Raw genomic sequence first — 25115 nt, forward strand, 5'->3', positions numbered from 1 at the left:
ACTCAGGCTCCATCTCCTTGATGAAGCCTGGAGGAGAATGAGGAGGAGGAGGAGAGCGCAGAGAGGCAGAGAGGAGCAGCAGAAGCTTGCGGGAATGAGAGCCGTCCGCGCTCCATCACCACCACCACCACCATCGTACTCATCATGCCTCAGACCGCCACCACCAGCAGCCGTCCACTTCGCTCCGCGACCGCTCCCATAAATAAATGAGCCGATGAGCGGAAGAAGAGGCCGAAGACCAGTGCAGCTTCGGCCGGCGATGACAACGTTGAGGCGGACAACGACCACCGAGTGAAGCCGCTCCCCCTGCAAGATGGTCCGCGTGGCCCGGGCCCTGGGTCTCATCATCCTGTGCGTGGCCGTGCTCATACTGTCCCTCATCAGCTATGTGTCCCTCCGCAAGGACAGCCTCTTCGGCTCGTCCAAGTACACGGGAGGCCCCAGGATCATGTTCCACGCAGGCTTCCGGTGAGTAATGGTCTCGCTGCGGAGGAGAGCCTTGTTGTTTGGGAGGCGGTGGGTGGCTGGATTGGCGGGCGGGGGTGTCATGGAGGGATGCTGAGCCAACACCAACAGAGGAGGTGGAGGAGGGTGGGATGCTCCAGATTGTCTGGTGGTGATGCTGCACTATACATCACGTGCACCTTAGGTGAAATGACAATACTGAAACGTATATGCAGTATATGACATTTACTGCGCCAATGTGTATTACAGAGAAGTGAAATCAAACTGTGCCTTTCCTCCCCTCTCATTTATATGGAAAGCATACCCTGCAGCATGACCAACCACATTAGCTGCGCAGAATGGAGACTGATAATGACACAGATGAAGATAATATATTGTAATACAGTAATAGACAATTGAAATGTGTAAAATATATTCATTACAATATGTTATAATAGTAAGAATAACATGTCTAATAAGTAACACAATATTTTTAGCATTTATTGTTGTTACTATTACTTAATATAAACCAAATATGCTTAATACATATAAAGTATATTTTAATTGTATTTATATTATATTAAGATTATATATTTATAATACACTGTATATAATAGATTATTTTTATATACTGTATGTTATATAAACTGTATAATTATATATACAGTACACTACAAAATATATACTACATACACCCCTGATCAAAATGTTAAGACCATTTGAAAAATGGCAAAAATTTGCATTTTGCATCGTTGGATCTTAAGGAGGTTTCAGTAGCGCCCCAAAATGCAAAAAGAAGAAATGGGAGTGAGACAAAAAATGAGTAAGCAATTTATTGCAAACAAGCACTAAAGTGAAATAGGCTGATCAGCTGATCAAAAGTTCAAGATCACAGTCTTTAAAAGCCAAAAAAGCAAATGTGTGGATTGAATGTCATTTTCTGTCAGGTATTCACACTGTCATGATCTCTTGATGGCAAAGGCAAAAAAGCTTTCTCTCTTGGAACACGGTGGGATTGTTAAGCTGCATAAGCAAGGCCTCTCGTGGCGTGCCATCGCAGCTGAGGTTGGACGCAGTAAGACCATCCTTTCAAACTTCTTACACATCCTGAGGGTTATGGAACAAAAAAGGCAAGTGGTAGACCCAAAAAAATGTCACCCGCCCTGAGCTGGAGGATCCCATCAGCTGTTTGTTGAGACACGGGACCAACGTTACTGGCATGACTCACACCAATTTCTTCTTTTTGCAGTTTGAAGCTCTTCTTAGAACCTCCTTAAGATTTAACAGTGAAACTAGTCTCAAAATGTATGTCCCAAGTCTCAAGTAAAGATGTGCAAGTCCAAGTCACATCTCAGGTCAAAACAACATAGGTCGAGTCAAATCCAAAGTCATAGGCTTGAAACTTTCAAGTCCTTACAAGTCATAAGCACTGTCGCATCATGAGTGTTTCAGAAATAAAATATCATGACCTCCTAATTTGCAAATGCAAATGAAATTGTCCTCTGCCACATGTTGACATACTGTATTTCACTGCCACTGGATATTACATTAATATATACAGTATAATTATGTTTTATTTATACACACACACACACACACACGGTAAATACGATATGCAGTGGTACCTCGGTTAACCTCCGCCCTGGTTAGCACATTTTTCAGTTAACATCTCAAACCTTATAAGGCATCCTCGCCAGCGCGCTTCCACCATGTCACTGCTGCCAACGTTTTTTTTGTGTTTCTTTTTCCATTTTCTATATTAAACAGCAAGGTACATGTTTATGGTTTTAGAACGTTGATATTTAATTTGATATATTTTTTTTACATGTTTGGAAACTCTGGTTGCAGCAGAAGAATGTGTTTGTTCTGTGTTATTTTGTCAATTGATGGTTTTGTGGGGGCTTTTTTCCCTGACAAAACTAGGTAAAAGTGATGTTAAATGTTCAGTTGTCCATTTATTTGTCATTTGTAATCATTTTTGCGTCACTTTATGCGTGTAAAAGTATAATTATTGTCGATAAAATGTGTTTTGTGTTGACATTTTTGGGTGCCGTGACAGATTAATTGGATTAACGTGACAAATTTGCTTTGGTTAGAGACCGTTTTGGTTTGAGTCGGACCTTCTGGAACAGATTAATGATGTAAACCAAGAAGCCAATTGATATATGGAAACTGTATAAATGGATACAGCTATTATAATAAATTGTAATCATTGTTGAATGTAATGTATTTTATTATTATTATGGGTTAGCATGCTTGGCTTATTTAGCTAAACATTAGCAAAACATGAGTACGATCTACTGTAAATGACAACCACAATAGTAAACATATTGCTAAATTCTGAGGAATATGATCCTTGTACAGACAATGTTTATGCTACAGATCTCATACAGTCTGAAACGGTAATTTGATTTCTCTGACTTCACAGCAGAGACGGGAGCAGACGAGGACAGAACTAACACAATTATAGACACACAAGCACAAGGAACACAATGAGCATTCATCCTGTTAATAACATTGCTCTTTGTCAGATCTCAGTTCGCCATGAATTTCCTGGACCCCTCCTTCATCCCGCTAACCACCGCCCTCAACGAGGAGCTCCAGGGAAAGCCGTCCAAATGGAAATTCAACAAGACTGCCTTTTTCCAGCAGAGGTAAGATAAAGATATGAACGCTTAATGCTGGGGGATTGAGGTGGCGTTGTTTGCTGAGGCGAAAGGAAATGAAAAAGAAAAGTCCCAGACTGCAAGCACGGCAGGAGGGGGACATTCCAGCTGTCTTCTTTGAGTGGGGGGAAAGTTTTTGATCCCCAGCTGATATTGTAATTTTATCCCCTTATAAAGATATGAACAGTCCTGATTTTTTATTTCAGGTTTATTGTGAGTCTAAGCCACTCCAGCATCTTAATGTGCTTCATTTTGAGCTACAGTATTCCTTTGTTGTTTTGCCTGTATGTCTTTGGTGATTTTCATGCTGGAAGCGCCACCCACCCGCGATCCATATTCGGTGTTCTAGCAGAGGCTAAGATTTCTACAGTACATGATCCCGCTCATCAGCCTCTTCACTGGCAGAGAAACAAAGCCCCAAGGTAGAATGTTTTCACCGCCATGCTTGCCAAAGAGCTCAATTTTGGTCTCATCTGACCACATCGTATTCACCAAAGCCTTCATTCAGGTGCTGATTGTCAGACAGGTGAGTGTTAGGGTTGTGAAGGACAAACCAATGACAAGTGAGAGATGCGGCTGTAGCAGCCTCCTGGATCGAGTCAGCCGTAAATCCTTAGATTCATCGATTGTAGAGAAATGCACCGGGTATCGCAAGACTAGCAACCGGTTGACAATGAATCTCGTAAACCAGTGGCCCACAAACTTTTTGGACCCACGGCCCGGCTCGTGTTCCCTCCGCGGACCGGGGTGGTGGAGGTTATATAGCGATGTAATTGATCTCATTTAGTATGTATTGTGTAAAACTAAGACAGGAACAACATCAAATTAAAAGCACAAAGTGACCCACCGTCCACCACTATAAGCTTGGAGTTTGTTTTTCAGAGAGAAGATTATAGCGCCGCTGCTTGGTGTGTGTGCTAACAGGCAGTGTGCTTGCATGAATTAACTTGAAGCTGTGTACACAACAAATATGCACATTAGCACTCGATAACGTCATCAAATCTTACCTTTTATGCATTTCCACGTAGTATCCGCATTTGGGACCAAATATGAAGTGAAAGAAAAACGCACTGGAGAAAGTGGGAGAAAGTTAGATACGTTCAAGGACCGTTGAACAAAGTGGGAGAGGCCGCCTCTCGCAGCAAACAACATAAACATGCAAAAACTGGGGGATTTCTAACTGTATGTTATTTTTGAATGAAATAATGGTCCATATTTCCAAAATTGCTGTCCATTTACATAAACTTATATGTAGCTATTTACAAAGTATGACTTTTTAATGTTTTTTTTAGGGGACCCCGCCTTGCAGCATGCTTGGGGATATGATGTGATCTTTTACACATTTGGAAATACTGTAAGAAGGACACTTTTATACAATTAGCTTCTTCATTTTATAATGTAAGATTATAATGTCTACATCAACAAATGTAACCGTCGAACCATATCAAATCGAATCAAATCTTATTGTTTAGGGATGTCCAATAATATCGGCCCACCAATATTATCGGCTGGATTTGGCAAAAAATGTAATATCGGTATCGTGATTTTTCCTTATAATGAAAGCCGATAATAAACATAACGCTGTATATAGACCTATGGGTTTCCGTATTTTCCTGCATGCAAATGATGACCTCATCAAACCGCCTCTCAAGAGTGTAAACAACCGTGGGTGGCTATAAGAAAGATAGCTTGCTCCTTCCATCCATCCATTTCTATGCCACTTATCTTAGTGGGAATGTTACAATTCCCGGAAGTAAACGACAGTAAACTCTGACACTGTGTGTGCGCGCTCCATCAGGAGTCCATGGGGATGTGAAAATGCGTGAAAATGCTGCTTTTTCACAAGATATCGGGTGTATTTTCATTCGTATGCATGTTTGTTAGGTAGATTACTTCTTCCTCTTCAATTTTGTATCGGATTTACCCTGAGTGTTGGACCACCTCGACTCATACGATGGCTTCGAATGTTAAGTCCAACTTTAAGCCTTTCAAACTCATGGATCAGAGCTTCGGGACAAGATATAAGGTATCTAGGATATAAATCCACTTGATTGCAGCAATAGTAGTCTAGCCCATTCCGGTCTTGTGCAGGTCTACAGACTTGTCCAGAGTAAAGATTATTAATGGAGTCTTCTCTTCCAGGAAAGATATCTTCAACTTCATTGACATTCCCAAGAACTTCTCACTGACCAAGAGCAGCGTGCGAGTGGGTCAGCTGATGCACTTTGACTACTCCAGCCACAAGTACGTCTTCTCCATCAGCAACAACTTCAAGTCCCTGCTGCCCGACGCCTCGCCCATCCTCAACAAGCACTACGGCACGTGTGCCGTGGTGGGCAACAGCGGCATCTTGACGGGCAGCCACTGCGGCTCTGAGATCGACCAGGCTGACTTTGTGTTTCGCTGCAACTTCGCCCCCACCGAGGTCTACGCCAAGGATGTGGGCAGGAAGACCAACCTGACCACCTTCAACCCCAGCATCCTGGAGCGGTACTACAACAACCTGCTGACCATACAGGACAGGAACAACTTCTTCCTGCACCTGAAGAAGCTGGAGGGGGCCATCCTGTGGATCCCGGCTTTCTTCCTGCATACCTCGGCGACGGTGACCCGGACGCTGGTGGACTTTTTTGTGGAGCACAAGGGTCAGCTGAAGGTGGAGCTGGCCTGGCCCGGGAACATCATGCATGACGTCAACAAGTGAGACAACACAACAAACCTAGCATTGTCAGAGAGCTGCAGCAGTTGCTAACTGAGGGTAGGGTCTGGTGCTGCATGAGTACTGCCGGTGCTGGGGAGCTCCGGCTCATCAAGGGGAAACACAAATTCCAACTGTCACATTCTGAAGTGCAGCATGATCAGCAATAAAGGTGCAGCAATAATATAGAAAGTAAAGGATGCGGCAGGCCTCACCTCACAGTTTCACCTTTCCATAGGACACGTAAAATATTTAGGAATCCACATATCCCCCGCGCTGTCAGAGCTGTTCAATCTAAATTACACACCACCACTCAAAACAACACAAAACACTGTCAAAGAATCTCAACAATAAAAATGTCATTTCTTCCTAAAATTAATTATTTATTTACCATGATCCCTTCGCTTCCAAATGTACCCTGGCTCAACTCCCTTCACGCAGCAATATTTCAATTCTGCTGGAAATATAAAACACCACGTATAAAACTGGCAGCTTGGTGGAAAACATTTGGTATCAAAGGCTCCACGGTTGCACTATCCACTCACTCACCAAATTGGAACAACACACACATCACAAGAAATAGGAAACCATTACACTTCATATCGTGGAAACACAAAGGCATCACACGTCTCCACCGTACTGTACAAGACTCCAAGATCATCAGTTTTCAAGAATGAACCCAGAAGTATCTCCGGTATTTACAGCTTGAATCCGCCATCCTACCCCGAATCAACAACACACTTAACTCACAAAACCAAACAATCATCACAGAGGATTTTTTTTTAAAGATCCCCAACATAGATAAACTACACTCAAGGTTATATACATTTCTAAACACTACTGACACTGTAAAATATGTAAAAACAACTTCATTCACTGCAAAAACCCAAATTGGCAACTCTTCTAGTTCAAGATTATCCACAGAATACGCTACACAGGTGAAAGATTCTATAAAACGGTCATCAGATCAATGCAATGCACTTATTGCTCACAGCACACCACAGACAATTACACGCACGCTTTCTGACACTCTACACCAATGACACAGTTTTGTACCCAAGTCACAGATCAGCTATGACATATACCTGTATTAGGTTGCCGCATTCCTTTATGTCCTCAGCTCTGTATCTTAGGAGATGTATCATCAGTCCAATTACAAAATCACACTATAACTACACTGTTTACAGCCCTAGCTGTCCCCAAGAAAGCAGTCCTCCTTAAACTGGAAAACGAGAAATCCACTGACCATAGCACACTGAAAGAAATTGAAGAGATCAACTTTCCATTAAAGAAATCAGCATCAATTAATCACAGCACACCCCGTTTCAACAAAATATGGTCCACATTTATTCAAAAATTTACCTCCACATGCCTGATGACTTTTTAGTTTCTGTAAATAAAAATGAAGTGGTCCTCCAGAATGGGGTGGTGGTGGCGGGCAACCGCCCCCCCCCCCAAAAAAACCAGAAAACTTTTATTTTGAGTAGTCAGTGTCCAGATTGTATAGCAATACAGTCGTCCCTCGCCACATCGTGCTTCAAATTTTGCGGCTTCAGTCTATCATGGTTATTCAAAATATATGAATTAATAAATCATTGCTGTTTAGTGGTTGACTACAGCCTATTAATGGTAAAAAAAGGCATGTTTATGCAAATTGTACGTATTTTTGGCCTAAATTAAGCATTTTCAAGCATAAAAATGAACTACAAATAGAAATATAAGATATTCAGGAAACGCACTGAAAGACATGTTGATTCGTGGTATTCTACACTCGTCACTGCGTCGGTGTCAGCAATGTTCCATTAGCCACCGCAAGAAGTCCCAGAAGTAAAGAAAAAAGAAGAGCAAGGACGTCTCCCACCGCTAACATGTGCGAGTCTATGTTATTTTCTCCTATGATGTCTACTATATTGGGGAATATGTACTGTATGTAAAAGTGACTACAGGGCTGTTATTATGGATGTCTACAGGGCTCTAATAGGGTTAAAACCTGTTATTAGACGGTCCGAAACAGGTTTTCTAACTAAAAAAATAGCCCGTTTATAAATAAGGAATCCTACTACGAGGGAATTCACTTCACACGGTCGAGTCTGGAACCAATTAACCGCGATAAACGAGGGATTTGTCATGGGCAGCCGTGGAACACGGCGAGTATTTTAGGATCCCAAATGCAGACAAGGGAGGCAGAAAGTACAAAAGAACAATTTAATATATAGAGTCCAAAGCAAAAATACAAAGTACAAATAAGGAAAATCCAACAAGGTAAGAGTCCATAACAAAAAACACTAACAGCAAAAGGCTGTTAGGATAAAACTAGAAATAACAAAAATACACTGCAGGCAAACCTTACAGGAGAAGATCACACAAAGGGCTAGCAGGTAGGTACAGGTAAGCGGGGAGCCAGAGAGCAGGGTAAGGAGCAGGTACAGGGAGCAGGTTGTCAAGGAGTCAAGGAGTACAATCTGGCACCGGTCTGGAGTTTGGCTGGAGCTTAAGTAGGCCGGTGGTAATGAGCTGCAGGTGTGTGTAATTAGGGCTGGGTCATGTTCAGGGATGTGCTGCAACAAATAAACGACAGAGGGCAGCAGAGCAGAACACAGAACATGACAGTATGCCCCCCTCTTATAAGGCGCCGCCTGGCGGCTTACCTGGCTTGTCAGGATGGAGACGGTGGAAGTCGCTAATGAGGGACGGATCCAAGATAAGGGAGCGAGAGATCCATGAACGCTCCTCAGGACCATAACCTTCCCAGTCGACCAGATACTGGAACCCTCTGCCCCTCCTTCGGGAGTCCAAAATGGCCTTCACAGTGTAGGCTGGGTGGCCATCGATCAAGCGCGGCGGGGGCGGAGCCTCGACCGGAGGGCACAGGTGACTGGTAGATACAGGCTTGAGACAGGAGACGTGGAACACTGGGTGTACTTTGAGACTGGATGGCAGTTTGAGTCTCACGGAGGAGGGGTTGATGATGGAGTCCACAGTGTAGGGACCCACAAATCTGGGCGCCAGCTTCCTATTAGTCCCTGCTAAAGGTAAGTCCCTGGATGATAACCAGACCTCATCGCCAACCTGATAAGTGGGAGCTGGGATCCTGTGACGGTCAGCCAGCCGTCGATTTCGTGCCGCCGTGCGGCCTAGTGCAGCGACTGTCTCTCTCCAAATCCTCCGGGCTCGGCGTAGATGAACCTGCACGGATGGCACTGCAACTTCCGCCTCCTGTGAAGGGAACAGTGGGGGCTGATATCCGTAAGCGACCTTAAAGGGTGACATACCTGTGGCAGAGCTGACAAGCGTGTTGTGTGCATACTCCACCCAGGGGAGGTGGGGGGCCCAGGAAGATGGATGCCGGTGACAAACGCAACGAAGGGCAGCCTCCAGGTCCTGGTTGGCCCGCTCTGTCTGGCCGTTGGTCTGGGGATGGTGACCGGAAGAAAGACTGACCGAGGCCCCCAGCATCTTGCAGAATGCCTTCCAGACTCTGGACGTGAACTGGGGGCCCCTGTCTGAGACGATGTTCGTGGGAATGCCGTGAATACGAAAAATGTGTCTCACCAGCAGACGAGCTGTGTCCAGGGATGTAGGTAGTCCAGGTAGTGCAATGAAATGAGCCATTTTAGAAAACCGGTCCACAATGTTCAATACTGTCGTGTTCCCCCTAGAGGCAGGTAAACCGGTAATGAAGTCCAAGGATATGTGAGACCAGGGCCGGGCGGGGATGGGTAATGGTTGGAGCAGGCCGGCTGGTGGTCGGTTTGAAGACTTACTCCTGGCACAGACAGAGCAGGCCGCGACGAACTCCTTGGCGTCCGCCGCCATAGAAGGCCACCAGAATCTTTGCGCCAGTGCGTATAACGTCCGTTTGAGTCCCGGGTGGCAGGTTACTTTAGACGTGTGACCCCATTGTAGTACCTCTGACCTGAGCTCCTCTGGGACGAACAGTCTTCCTGGGGGGCAGCCCTCTGGTGGTCTCCTCCCATCTGTTGCTTCCGACACCTTCCTCTCCACCTCCCACTGGAGTGCACCCAACACTCGAGCCACAGGTATGATAGTCTCTGGTGCCTTTCCCTCCTCCGTGGGGCTGAAGACTCTTGATAGGGCATCGGGCTTGACATTGCGTGAACCGGGTCTGTAAGTGATTGAAAAATTGAAACGGGTGAGGAATATGACCAGCGGGCTTGTCGAGAATTGAGTCTTTGAGCGGTGCGGATGTATGACAAGTTCTTATGGTCCGTGATGACTATGAACGGAAGTGTAGCACCCTCCAGCCAATGACGCCACTCCCGCAGCGCCAGAACGATGGCCAGCAGCTCCCTGTTACCCACATCATAGTTGCTCTCAGCCTGTGTGAGGCGACGAGAGAAGAAGGCGCAGGGGTGCAGCCTCTGGTCGACCGAGGATCGCTGGGACAGGACGGCTCCCACTCCCGTATCCGATGCGTCGACCTCTACAAAAAATTGCAGGTTAGGATCAGGATGAACGAGCACAGGTGCTGATGTGAATAACGATTTCAGATTACAGAAAGCCGTCTCTGCCTCTGGGGTCCACACAAACGGAACCTTAAGAGATGTAAGCCTAGTCAGAGGTCCTGCCTTACTGCTGAAATTGCGGATAAATCGCCTGTAGAAGTTGGCGAACCCTAGGAACCTCTGTAAGTGCTTCCTTGATTTGGGAGTTGGCCATTCGACCACCGCCTGAATCTTGGCGGGATCGGCACGCAATTGACCCTTCTCCACGATGTACCCCAGGAACGGCACTGATGTGGCGTGGAAATCACACTTCTCAGCTTTAACATACAACCTATTTTCAAGGAGGCGTTGAAGAACGAGTTTGACATGCGTAGTGTGTTCTTGTAGATTCCTAGAGAAAATCAGAATATCATCAAGATACACGAAGCAAAACAGATTAATCATATCGCTTAAAACGTCGTTAATCAGATTCTGGAACACCGCTGGGGCGTTAGTAAGACCGAAGGGCATGACAAGATACTCAAAGTGCCCCAGCGGAGTGTTAAACGCGGTCTTCCACTCGTCTCCATCCTTAATGCGCACTAAGTGGTAGGCATTACGGAGGTCCAGTTTCGAAAAGATCCGTGCCGAATGGAGAGCGGAAAAGGCAGAGTCCATGAGAGGGAGCGAATAACTATTACGTACCGTAATACTGTTCAAACCCCGATAATCGATACAGGGGCGCAAGGACTTGTCCTTCTTGGCAACAAAAAAGAAACCCGCACCGAGAGGAGAGGAAGAAGGACGGATGAGACCGGAAGCTAGCGAGGCAGAGATATAGTCCTTAAGAGCCTTTTGTTCCGGCCCAGAAATATTATAGAGCTTAGCGCTGGGTAATGTGGTGTTGGCTAGTAATTCTATCGAGCAATCATACGGTCTATGAGGTGGAAGTGTCTGTGCACGATCCTTACTAAATACTTGTTTCAAATAATGATATTCCTCAGGCACATTGGTGAGGTTAATCTCTACAGGAAGTGGTTTAACGGAAACCTCGGAAATGGCAGACCTAAGGCAGTTAGCGTGGCAGAACGTACTCCAGTTGACTATGTTTATCTTAGTCCAATCTACGGCAGGATTGTGGAGTTTGAGCCACGGTAACCCTAACACTAGTGGAGCTGCTTGGGAAGGCATAATAAAGAAGCTAATCCTCTCTGAGTGATTACCCGACAATTGCAGAGAAAGAGGTTCGGTCTGATACGTGACTACTGCTAGAAGACGTCCATCTAAAGACAGAACCTCCTTCGGAGAGGATAGCTTAATCACTGGGATATTATGTTTCTCAACGAATGACGTATCCAAAAAGCAGTCATCGGCACCAGAGTCAACTAGTGCGGTTACAGTCACATTTCTGCCCCCCCCTGTAATAATCCCCTTGACCTGGAGACGTCTCAGGGACTCATTGCCTGTGTCGATCACTTCCTGGGGGTACTCAAATACCAGCTGAGGACTGGCTGCTGGTGACGGGAGGATCGATACTGGATAGCGATAGTTGTGCCGATGGTGCTCCTGGAGTCGACCCTTGGCGACGAACTGGACGGATGGGGCATTGAAGAAGCCGATGACCTGGGTTACCGCAATACAGGCACAGGTTCAGGCGACGGGCTCTCTCCTCGGCGGCTAGTCGTCGTCCTCCCAGCTGCATTGGAACCTCCGTATCACCATCAACCTTGATGGGGTGAGTCCTCCTCTGCTCCGTGGGCGAATGTGGTATCGGTGTATGAACCTGGTATCCCTCCTCTGCATAGTCCCTGATTCTCTCCTTTACTCGGTTGTCTAAACAAATCGCTAAGTTTATCAAGTCATCAAGCGATGTAGTATTATCCTTGGCTATTAGCTCATCCTTAATGCGGGCACTAAGAGCCCTCCGGAAGATACCACGGAGCACGGTATCGGGATATCCGCTTGCTGCTGCGAGCACACGGAAGTCAATGGAAAAATCGGCCACAGATTGCCCTCTTTGTTTTAAGTCCAACAGGCGATTGGTGGCTTCTAAACCCCGGATAGGGTGATGAAACACCCTTCTTATCTCCTCTAAAAATAATGGTAAGGAGGTACGGATGGCGGGCATAGACGTACTTATGGCCAGGGCCCAAGTGGCAGCTCTACCCGCAAGCAAGCTCATTATGAAGGCTACTTTAGCTTGATCAGAGGAGTAAGATGTAGGTTGTTGATCAAAAACTAACGAACATTGATGTAGAAACTGGTTACAGGAATCAGAGTCACCAGAGAAGCGAGGAGGGTGAGGGATACTGGGCTCACGAGCTTGATGAGCAGCAGGTGTGCTTGCAGCTGTGGCAGCAGCGGAATCACTCATGGTAGTGGTTGTACCGACCTCTGGTGGCGGAATCGGAGCGGAACATCCCAGTCGTTGATTTAATGCTTCCATGTTAGCAGAGAGAACAGAAATGGCTTCCAGGATCCCTTGGAGCGACTTCTCATGGCTTCCCACCATGTGTCCTTGGTGTGTCAGGGCTTTTCGGAATTGTTCCATGTCTGCGGGATCCATGTTCTGGCCAGATTGTTCTGTCATGGGCGGCCGTGGAACACGGCGAGTATTTTAGGATCCCAAATGCAGACAAGGGAGGCAGAAAGTACAAAAGAACAATTTAATATATAGAGTCCAAAGCAAAAATACAAAGTACAAATAAGGAAAATCCAACAAGGTAAGAGTCCATAACAAAAAACACTAACAGCAAAAGGCTGTTAGGATAAAACTAGAAATAACAAAAATACACTGCAGGCAAACCTTACAGGAGAAGATCACACAAAGGGCTAGCAGGTAGGTACAGGTAAGCGGGGAGCCAGAGAGCAGGGTAAGGAGCAGGTACAGGGAGCAGGTTGTCAAGGAGTCAAGGAGTACAATCTGGCACCGGTCTGGAGTTTGGCTGGAGCTTAAGTAGGCCGGTGGTAATGAGCTGCAGGTGTGTGTAATTAGGGCTGGGTCATGTTCAGGGATGTGCTGCAACAAATAAACGACAGAGGGCAGCAGAGCAGAACACAGAACATGACAGGATTACTGGATAGATTTGCTATGTCTAAATATGTGGCAACACAAGTGAGTACACCTCACAGCGAACACGTCCAATTTGTGGCTAAAGTGTCAATATTTCCTTCAATGAACCACATTTCCCCCAGTGCTGGCAGCACTTGTGCAGCCCTAGACCGTTATGCTGCCACCTTGCTTGACTGTAGGCAAGACACAATTATCTTGCTACTCACTTGTGTTGCCAGCTACAGTATTCCGGTAATAATGGCTGCCTGTTGACTCATTTTCAGAGGATAGTAAATCTATACTGCTATACAGGCTGTACACAGACTTCTCTAAAGCACAGTATATCCAAGTTTACCTTTGACAAGATATAACAAAATGCTTGCTGAAATTTGGGGACTATAAGTAAATAAATTGGGTCAGGTCTACTTATGAACTGATGTGATTTTCCCCGGCAGGTACTGGAAGACAAAGAACCTTTCTCCCAAACGTCTCAGCACGGGCATCCTCATGTACACGCTGGCGTCGGCCATGTGTGATGAGATCCACCTGTACGGCTTCTGGCCCTTCGGCTGGGACCCCAACACGGGCAAGGACCTGCCCTACCACTACTACGACAAGAAAGGGACCAAGTTCACCACCAAGTGGCAGGAGACCCACCAGCTTCCCAGCGAGTTCAAGCTGCTCTACAGGTTGCACCGCGACGGCGTCACCAAACTCAGCCTGACGCACTGCACGTAGACCCGAGCCAGTGCTCAAACGGCCCCTGCAATGCATGATGCGCGTCGAGGTTCACCGCACTCACATTCCACACGACGGAATTTCACGGCGCTTGGTTGTGGACGGCCCACGTGGTTCCGCATTGTTAAGCCTCCATTACTCTCCTTCGCATGGCGGAACAACTGAAAAACACAAATGCAGTGGAACCTCTCAAGTGGAACAACATTTAGTACACACTTTTCCCACAAAGTCTACTGGAAACAGAATTACAAACTTGTGTGTACTGTGACAGTTACTGATCAAATTAAACATTTCAAGTGTAAAAAGAAGTTAACCGCTAATAGGAAAATGTAAAAAAAAAAAACAAACCCACACATTTATTTTTGCCTTTTTGATTTTCCCCCCACACGGTGACATATTAGGTTATAATGTTCTCGTAGAGCCCAGTTTTTAGCACTTTTAACTTTCATAAAAATGAGGAGGGTTGTCAAATGATTAATCATTTTAATCGAATTAATCACAGTTTCCAATTTAATCATGATTCATCTCCATTTGTAAAACTTTGTCTGAAATATGCCCATTTTTTGCCCATCTGATGAAAAAAAAAAAGGTAAACGACACGACAGACTTATATATATTTGTATGCTAAAAGATACCAAACATGTTTGAAGACGTATTTGCCCATCACTAGTCGCTTTAATTGTAGCAGAACATTTGAATCACACTTTAACCGTGTTATTATGAGCCAAAAGAGGTTGCGTTCAAAGACACCACGTAAATTTATAAGTTGAATTCACCGTTTTGAGTGCAGATGTACAGTATATTGTGATGTTCGGAGTATCCCTGAACGTTTGTCTAGAGACAATGAGGGAGTGTTGTTCCGGTGACAGGCGGACAAGAGGCGTGTTTGTGAGTTGGAGATACATTCGTGGTGTTGGAATGAAGCTGCTGTTGATGTGTTCAGGTCAGAATAAAGTCATAAAAGTGCGTCAGCCTCTGTGTGTGGACGCCATTGTGCCTTGTCTGCCGGCATAACAGAGAGACGTGGCTTGACAGCATTAATTGCACAAAAAATGTTTGTGTAATTAATTAAATGAATTAGTCACGAGCTATTAAATACTGTTAATTGTAAAATGTACTGCTTGGAAGGTTCTCATAGCTGTCAGATGGCACTTTTTAACATTATTAACAGCCATGCAAGTGTAATAACATGATAACCCCTGATATAGTAAAACGTAAAAACAATAAAACTGGTTCTTTTTCTCCCAACATGGTGACATATTACTGCTCGGGAGGTTTTCGTAGATCTCAGATGTCACTTTCAAGAGTAAAAATAAGATAAGCGCTGTCGACTAGAGCTTTAAAAACCTGTCAAATTTTAGAGTAAATTGCGTACTCACCAAATTTCTGGGCTTCCACTTTAGAGGTTCCACTGTCGTCAAGTCTTGTTCCCAAAGTCTCGTGTTGACTGAAATCACTGCCTAATCTCAGGGAAGGGAGTTAGTTCAGTGTTTTTTGGGATTCCCCGCCTTTCCTCTCGGCCCGCAACACAAGTTGTCTGACAATCTGCACTACTCTTTGATATCTGTTTACGAGACTGTACACGCGTGTTTTTCAAGTGTAACACCTCCAAAGCTTTGTGGAAACCCGTCAAAATGTTTTGGGATAAATAAACAAACATTCCAGCGATAAGCCATAAATTGACAGAAAAAAGCATACATCGATATATGTTGTATTACTGAATATTGTAAAAAAAAAAAAAAAAAGGAAAAAAAGTGTAGTGTCAGACTACTTCTGGTTTATAAAATATCCTCAACAAGTCTTTAGCCATGCTAGCTCAGGACTTTAAAGACGACAGTATTGACAATTTCAGCAAAATCAAAGGCAGAAAATAATGATGTCATGGCATCACCAGAAGATCAGAACGTTCACTAAGCGTCCAGTCGGATGACTCTGATGTCATTCATATACAGTTCACAACCACTAGGGGGCATATTTTCACGGTATTTTTACATGTGAAGGAAGCTACGACTTTGCTCTTTCCGACGTTATTCCCGTAACTTTGACTTTTTTTTTGTAGCTCTACGACTTTACTCTTGTAGCTCGACTACCTTATTTTCTTACATTTCCGACACGTAACTTTCTATGACATTTTCTCGTAAAATGACGACTTGATTGTTGCAATACTATGACTTTTTCCTCGTACCATTTTATTATTGAATACACATTTCTTATTTTCCTAACTTTCCAACTTTAATCTTGTAGCAAGACTATCATATTTTCCTAACTTTCCAACTTTAGTCTCGTAACTTTAGGATTTTGTTGCAACTCTACAACTTTTTTCTTGTTAAATAACGACTTTATTCGTGTAACACTACCTCTTTAATCTCTTAACGTCCAACTTCCCACAACTCAATTTTTTCGTAAAAGTACAACTTTTTTGTTGCAACACTAGGACTTTCTTGTCATTACTTTACGACTTTAACAGCCTTATATACGCAACTTTACGACTCAGTTTTCGTCACACTGCATTTATGAAAAAATGACGACATTATGACTTTTTCGTCCTAACTTTACAATTTTAGTGTCATAACACCACAACTTTATTTTCGGAACTTTCTGACTTTGTTCTCATAACACTGCAACTTAAGTCACGGAACTTTACGACTTTATTCTTGTAACTTTATGACTTTATTGTTGCAACTCTACGACATTTTCTTGTAAAATTACAAGTATTGTAACACTTGTAACACTACTTTGCTTATTTTCTTATCATCCGATTTTATTCTCGTAAGTCTATGACGTTGCAATTCTATGAGTTTTCCTGGTAAAATTACAATTTTATTCTTTAAAACTACTTTCTTATTTTCTTAACTTTCCGACTTTATTCCCGTCACTTTATGGCTTTTTTTGTTGAAACTCACCAACTTTATTCTTGTAGCACGACTGCATTATTTTCTTAACTTTCTCAGTTTATTTGCATCATTTTGGCGTGATTTTTGCAACTCTTTGTTTTTTTTCCCTCATAAAATGATGACTATATTCTTGTAACACCACTTCGTTATTTTTTCAACTTTCCGGCTTTAACTTTTGCGACCAATTTTGTAGGGTCAGCTAGCGTGGCTAAAAAAAATTGAGGCGATGCAACAGTTTGAACACATTTCTAATTTAACCACAGTTGACTTTGAGTTTGAATCACTCCACTCTTTAAGTGCGCAGACAAACGTTTTGTCGACTGGGGATAAGTCGGTTCTACCATTTACGACATAAGTGAAGAAAAGCATCTTGTTCAAAGAGCATGACTACCACTAAAACGATGACATAGCATGTGAGAGGCACTAACAAATCTTTTATAGAAAAACTTTTATGATGGGGTGGGAGGGGGTTACCTTTTGTTCTCGAATATACTGATGCCATTTTCCTTACCGGTGACTTTCTATTGGGGTGAATAAGACCCTGGTACATTTCAAAGGGGACCAAACGTCACGCAGATCGCATTTGTGTGTGTGTGTGTCATGAAAAAGGAGCAGCCGGTCAGACATCACGGACGGAATGAAGCAGAAAGGACTGGCGTGTGGAAGCTGAAGGCACATGAGCACCTCATGACTTCACGCAACATGCGACCGGATGACGTCTGAGATGGTTTGGATGTTTTGGATGGTTTTGGGGATTCCCCCCCCCAAACAAAACCACTTTTTGTTGGTCTTCTCAGGCAAGATTCCTTCATTGACTATGTTCTGTTAAAAAAATCATCGCTAATGACTTTTACGGATAGCATGAGATGAGATGCCGAGCGACAATGTAGTCGCCACTTTAGGAATGTACGCCAAAGATTGTGTTCCAGTGGAAACCATTTCATGCTATAACCGCCAACTTAGTTTTTGTTTTTACATGTATTTATTTATTTTTATTTTAAATTATTATCATCATTATTAGTTTTTAACCACAAACTTTAAATGTCTTTCGGCACAATAAGAGCTGCAATTACCTCCGCCAAGTCCCAAAAAAGATGTTGCTTTGATGTTTGCTGTTAGCACAATTATGAAAAAAGACGACGCAACCTTTTTCCGTGTGACTGTACGCGGCATATTTAGATTTCCGTATGGTGTTTCCTCAAACAGAGCGAGCGGTTTACAGTTACAGACAATGGACTGCAAAATAAAAATGTTAAAATAGCCCAAATCACTTAGTTAACAAAACAAACGAGATACAAAACACACATCGTCATGGTCTCACAGCCGTGCAGCAAGTGCAACCATGAAGAACAGCAGCGCGTCTAGCTCCACCTTCACACCGACATTGAACTGAACTCTGAACTAGACGTCAAATAATGATTTCTTATTTTTTTGCATGTTTGCCACACTTAAATGTTTCAGATCATCAAACAAATGTAAATATTAGTCAATGACAACACAACTCAACACACAATGCAGTTTTTAAATTAAACTTTTTATTATAAAAGGGAGAAAAAAAATTCAAACCTACATGGCCCTGTGTGAAAAAGTGATTGCCCCCTCCCCCATTAAAACGTAACTTAACAGTGATTAATTGAGATCTATCAGTGTGTAAAAGGTTATAAAGCCATTTCTACATGAAACCTTTGGGACTCCAGCGAACCACAGTGAGAGCCATTATCCACAAATGGCCAAAACACGTGGTCACAAAAGACCCCACAACAACATCCACAGAACTGCAGGCCTGACTTGCCTCAGTTAAGGTCAGTGTTCATGACTCCACCATAAGAAAGACGCTGGGCAAAAACGGCCTGCATGGCAGAGTTCCAAGACCAAAACCACTGCTGAACAAAAACAACATTAAGGCTCGTCTCCATTTTGCCAGAAAACATCTTGATGATCCCCAAGACCTTTGGGAAAATACTCTGTGGTCTGACGAGACAAAGGCTAAACTTTTTGGAAGGTGTGTGTCCCATTACATCTGATGTAAAAGTAACGCTGCATTCCAGGGAAAAACATCATAGCAACAGTAAAATATGGTGGTGGTAGTGTGATGGTCTGTGGCTGTTTTGCTGCTTCAGGACCTGGAAGACTTGCTGTGATAAATGGAAGCATGAATTGTGCTGAAGGAGAATGTCCGGCCATCTGTTGGTGACCTCAAGCTGAAAGCAACTTGGGTTCTGCAGCAGGACAATGATCCAAAACACACCAGCAAGTCCACCTCTGAATGGATGAAGACTTTGGAGTGGTCTAGTCCAAGTCCTGATCTCATGCTCTGGCATGACCTTAAAAAGGAAAAGCCTCCAGTGTGGCTGAATGACAACAATTCTGCAAAATTCCTCCACAGCGCTGGAAGAGACTCATTGCAAGTTATCACAAACGCTTGATTGCAGTTGTTGCTGCTAAGGGCGGCCCACTGTGGTTCGCTGGAGTCCCAAAGGTTTACGTAGAAATGGCTTTATAACTTTTACACACTGATAGATCTCAATTAATCACTGTTAAGTTACGTTTTAATGGGGAAGGGGGCAATCACTTTTTCCACACACAGACATGGAGCTTTGGATTTTTTTCTCCCTTAATAACAAAAAGTTTAAAAAGTGCATTTTGTGTTGAGTTGTGTTGTCATTGACTAATATTTACATTTGTTTGATGATCTGAAACATTTAAGTGTGACAAACATGCAAAAACATAGGGGAAAAAAAAGGAAGGGAGCAAACACTTTTTCACACCGCTGTATTTCTCTAAATTTATGACTCTTTTACCCAAAAGTACAACTTTTTAAAAATGGTAATATTATAACTTTATTGTTGTAACACTACCTCTTTTTTCCCCTAAAATGTATGACATATTTTAATATATATTTATAATATACATATATTTAAAATAATATTATGCCATCATTTTGTTTACATATTTTGACTAATTAATACCATGTATGCTTTTTTAAAATCATATGACAACTTAATTTTTGTAGCATTATGACTTTATTGTCATATCGTTAGAACTTAATTGTGTTTTTCTGACTTTTATCTGGAATTTTTTTTTTTTTTGCCTCTGCCAAACCCAGCACATGAAAAACCTCCCCTAAACCAGTATTTTCACCTTTTTTGATTACAGTCTGCTTGCACCAGGACCAAGTGGTGCAGTGACAAACCAGATCCAGCAGAGGGAGCACCGCCTTATGATTTTGCAATCATGCGGCGGACGTATTTTGATTTGTTCGGCCTTGGCGGAGGTCTATGCTCTACTGTGTGACGAGCTACACAACTCCCCATACACACTTTTCTGCATGTTTGTACAAGATATTGACGCGAATAGATGGTAATAATGGCCAAAATGAGAGTACAGTATGTTGCTTTTGTAAGTAAGAATTAAGAAAGCGAAAAGGAAAATGAAAGTAAGGCAAAAAAAAAAAAGTTAAGACATCGTTGATGTTTTGTTGAATGTCACAGCCCACATTATTGAATAGATTTACATCAGCCAAGCAAGCAGCCTCTATGTACAAGTGTATTTCAGAATTCTCCACCGTCTGTACATAAGTTACACATTGAAATAACTTTATTGACAATACAGTGCTTCTACAACAGTTGCCATTCTTGTACTTTGCCTGGTCTGCATGGCTAATCTGTTACACCATAATAATAAATGCTGTTAACGTGGCTGCTAATGTCTGTGTATACATGTCATAATATAACAAGTCATAAATGTCTGGGTTGTTTTTGACAAAAAAAACAAATCTCTGCATATGAACTTCCAGTGGCTTTTGGATTATACTATAATAAATATGTGCCTGCATATTAATTTGATGTGGAATAAAAACGGCATTTTTTTCCCCAAGTGGCCGATCAAAGGGGAGCTGCTTTTACTTATTATTCATTTTTTAAATACAGTGGAACTTTGATTAGTCATTAATTCCTTCCAGAAGGTCCGACTCTAACCAAATGAATGCTAACTGAATCCATTTTTCCCATAAGAAACAATGGAAATCCAATGAATCTGTTACAGAAAGCCAAAAATGTTAACACAAAACACGTTTTTATAGTCTGACATGTAGCAAACAATTTGAAATGCATATAATTACATATAAGTCAGAAAACGTCTTTCCTTGCTAGCATCCTATTAGCTAACAAACAAAATGGCAACCAAAACCAGAAGTTACATCACCCGCCCCTTACATCATGAACAACTGACCCTCAAAAATGCTAACACAAAACACGTTTTTATAGTTTTACAATTATAGTTTTACATACAGAAAACAATTCTAAATTCATATAAATGACGAATGAAAATGAATAACGAATGAATAATAATGAAATAAACGAACATTTAAGATTACTTTTACCTTCAATGAAGACGTGATTCTTGACGTGCTGTCCCCAAGACACATGTGGCAGCGATTTCAACCACCACCAACACCTTCCTGTTTTGACAGCTCAATTCTGTAGCCCAAAATGGAGCTAAAGTTGCAAGTGCCAGCATTTTGATAAAGAATGTTAGAAACACTGTTAAAATCAAGACATGACTCACGACAAAATAAGAATATGAATTGTTTTATATATGTAAAACTATAATTATTATAATTCTAAACCTATAAAAAGGTGTTTTATGTCAACATTTTTTGAGTCAACCGTTGATGGCATCATAGATAAGCGACGTAACTTCGACGTAAATTCACTTTGTTGAAATTCAGTACTGTAGTCTCAAAACTAGGCTACAAGCTAAATAGCTAGCTAACAGCTAATATACAGTATGAGGTATTAGCTTAAGGTTGATGCGCTTTAATTTTTACTTTCAGAAAATCCCTTAAATGACCGATGTTTATCTGTGTTGGAAAGTAATGTTGCTAAAGAAGAAACTAACAGAAAGCAGTATGACTCAAAAGTGATTAAACTTACCTGATTATTTAACACCCAAAGGCTGAAAATGAGCTAGTCTAGCTTTAGATTATCAAATAAATATTTGTTTATCCTGCTAACTGCATTAGTCACTATGCTATCTAGTGCTGTTGTCTATGAATGCTAAGTGCTCTCAAGTTCTCTACAAGCTAAATAGCTAGCTGATGGCTAATAGCGGAAAGGGGAAAATATGGGATATTACTTGCTGTTGCTTTTATTCTTTGTAGCTGTCGTGTGGCTTAATGGTTTCTTTTTTACTTTACAAAGACTCCCTTTAAATCAGTCATTCTCAACTGGTGGGTCCAAGAGCCGTTTTCAGTGGGTCGTGGGTCTTTGGCTGGGCAAAAAAAATGAATAATGTAACAACTAGGGACGCTCCCCATCAGGGTTTTATTATGCTGATTCCCATACCAATCATCCATGAGTGACATCGTCCGAAACTAATCACATGGATTTGCTGTCCATTTTCAATTTGTTTATGACGACTGCTATTGGCCAGGGCCATCCTGGCTAAGGCTGGACACACGACAAACTTTATCTTCACTCAACAACCGCACACAAATAGTGTTTTGAGGACAAGGCACGATTAGTATAATGGGAAGAAAATAAAATTATTCAGTGCCACTTGAAAAAGTTAATACGTACCCCATGAACGTGACATCCACTCGACGAGCTTCCTCGTGGGACAAAAACGAGCTCCCAACTAACTGCATTGCTTTTAAAAACAAAGTGTCACTGTGGTAAAAAGTCACAAAGACCAGAAGCTAGGCGGATAACTCTAGCTAGCTAGCTAGCTAGCTGCCGCCAGTGACGGCTAGGCAAGGCGTGTACACACAGATGCAAGAAAAGTCCAACGGCAATAGGTTTGATAAGGGAGTGATCAAACACGCTGGCATGGATTGGCGTAGCCTGTGTCAAGCTGTCAAACTGAAGCTGTTGAGGTTTCAGAGTATTGATTCTCGTGGCAACACGGGACAAAGTGCGTCACTTGTCGGCTCCCATACGAGATGCATCATTTTGTTGGAAACCCTACGTGACGCAGCAGACATGTTGGGGTTGCTGCCACACGCCGATCGTTTTTTGTCGTCGGCTTTGGAAGGCCGATAGTGATCGGAGCATCCCCAGTAAGGACCCGATGTCGGGAAGGGGCGGGGGGACACCAAGTGGGGACTGAACGTGCCGTCTGTCCGACACACAGCTGCAGATATCTGCTGGAGAAGCCATAAAGAGAAAGACAGCGTCTCACAGCTGGTGTCGGGCTGCAAACGGTCCCTTTAAATATAAGATATTTGAGGCGTTAGAAATTAAAAAATGTCCTCAGTTTGGGTCCCCGCTTGCCACTCAGGGGTGATGGTGGGTCCCGCAACCAAACCAGCTGAGAACCGCCGCCTTAAATGGAACAAAAAGTGCTACCCTTTGCTGGCATCTGCTAAGACGACGCTAACATTAGGCAATATGACTCAGAAGTTGTATTACAATTTAAAAACTCCCATCATATTCATTTTCTGCCACTTATCAGATTAATAACATTTATAAAAAGTCGCAGGGACTCCCAGAGTTTGTTTTTTTTTGGTCATTGTTGGATTGATAGGTCGTAACTTTAAAGCAAACATACACTCATCGGTCAGAACATTAGGTACACCTGCACAATGTAATGAGATCCAACAGGAGATGCATCAAACATTCTGCATTCACAGTAATAATAGTAATAATAATAATAATAATAATAATGACACATTACCTTTGTCATGAAGAGCATTATTATTATTGCAAAGGCAAGAATGCTGTGATGCAGGTCTGAGCAGATGGTGCAGGTGTACCTAATGAAGCGCATAAAGGATGGTGTGGCGGGTAAGATGATGTCAGCAGGCACACCTCCTCCACACAGTGGCCTCCTGCACCTGGTGGGCTGCAGTGCTGCCATTGTGCTGGAAGTTGTGCCCTCCGCACATGCTCTGCTCCATCCTCTTCATCACCATGTCCAGCAGGGTCCTCACCGCCTTGTCCACGTCTGTGCCCGTCACCGCGCTCGTCTCGAAGTAGGGGATGCTGGGAGACAAGGGAGTTCAAAGACAATATATAAAATAATCATTTTAAAAAATAATAATCACATGATGGTAAATTTGGGAGAATTCTTAAATACCAACGTGAACGAAGAGCATGTTTATGTTCAGTTGACTGTTTATTCAGTGAATTCAGTGAAATGTTGTGTTTTCGCTGGAAATGACGCAAGAAAGTGCGATTTTCATGATGATTTTCCATGACCTGAGTGATTTCTCGGTAAAAGTCGTCCCTCGTTTCTCGCGATTCATCGGTTCCAGACTCGACCGGGGTAATGGCATATTTTCATAATTAGAGCATAGAAAACATGTTTAGGACTTGCTAAATATTATATTATTAGATCCCTGTAGACCCTAAATAACACCTCTAGAGCCACCTTCACGCTCCTGTTATTCTTTTTTTACACCACATTGCTCATGCGCAGGCTACAGGATAACTGCAGGGACACAACAGATGGCCACGGCTGCATTAGCATGCTAGCGAGCTAATTAGTTAGCCTCCAATTTGTTGATTCGAATATTTAGACAACTTTTCAAACAGAGTGGGTCAAAAGACGAAATAAGCAGCCCAAAACTTACAACTTCCACCCGGAATAGGAGGAGAATTTTTTTCACTCTATCATGTAGGACATGCCGTTGCTGACTGGAAGAGTGATGTGTCGGTCGCGAACGAATCGGCTCTAAGAACCGGCTCTTTGAAATGAACGACAGCTTTGTGTCGTCGGTGAAAAAGCGTATCATCGCCCCCTTTATTTTTATTTTATTTTTAAAAAATAACACAACTTTATTCTCATACCTTTTATGTTGTAATAGTATGTCTTTACTTTCAGAATATTCTGACTTTTTTGTCAAAATATTATAAATTTTACCCAACCTTTTTTCTGAAGTTGCAACATATTCTTTGTTTCTAATAATATGACAACTATTACAAATATTACACATTTCAGTATGGGTAGTAGTTATTTCAACTTTATGCTAGTTTTTCTCTATGACTTTATTCTCCGAATAGTTTCAGTCTTTATTCTTGTAAAAATGACTGCTCTTTTTTTCCATTTTTGCTGCCAGTTTTTACATTTTGGGGGGTTTAATTGTATTTTAGAATGTGACGCGAACCAACAAAAAACAAAGAGTAGCGGTCCGCACTTTGGACACCCCTGCTCTAGACTATGCCACAAATGACCACG

At 42.7% G+C, this 25115-nt stretch overlaps 2 protein-coding genes across 2 annotated transcripts in view; one reads left to right on the forward strand and one right to left on the reverse strand.

Moving 5' to 3' along the window:
• Positions 1-20813, forward strand: LOC129179289 (sia-alpha-2,3-Gal-beta-1,4-GlcNAc-R:alpha 2,8-sialyltransferase-like). Its single transcript, XM_054772337.1, has 4 exons — positions 1-468; positions 2976-3098; positions 5253-5810; positions 13761-20813. The coding sequence occupies exons 1-4, from the start codon at positions 314-316 to the stop codon at positions 14041-14043; spliced, it is 1119 nt and encodes a 372-aa protein (XP_054628312.1). The 5' UTR covers positions 1-313; the 3' UTR covers positions 14044-20813.
• LOC129179290 (ras-related protein Rab-27B-like) overlaps positions 19626-25115 on the reverse strand; it is a 13824-nt gene continuing 8334 nt past the window's right edge. Inside the window, exon 7 of the mRNA XM_054772338.1 lies at positions 19626-23920. Within this exon, the coding sequence (XP_054628313.1) occupies positions 23734-23920 (187 nt within the window). The 3' untranslated portion in view covers positions 19626-23733. The remainder of the gene's footprint in view (positions 23921-25115) is intronic.

Source organism: Dunckerocampus dactyliophorus, chromosome 4 (genome assembly GCF_027744805.1).
Source record: "Dunckerocampus dactyliophorus isolate RoL2022-P2 chromosome 4, RoL_Ddac_1.1, whole genome shotgun sequence".
Taxonomy (NCBI): domain Eukaryota; kingdom Metazoa; phylum Chordata; class Actinopteri; order Syngnathiformes; family Syngnathidae; genus Dunckerocampus; species Dunckerocampus dactyliophorus.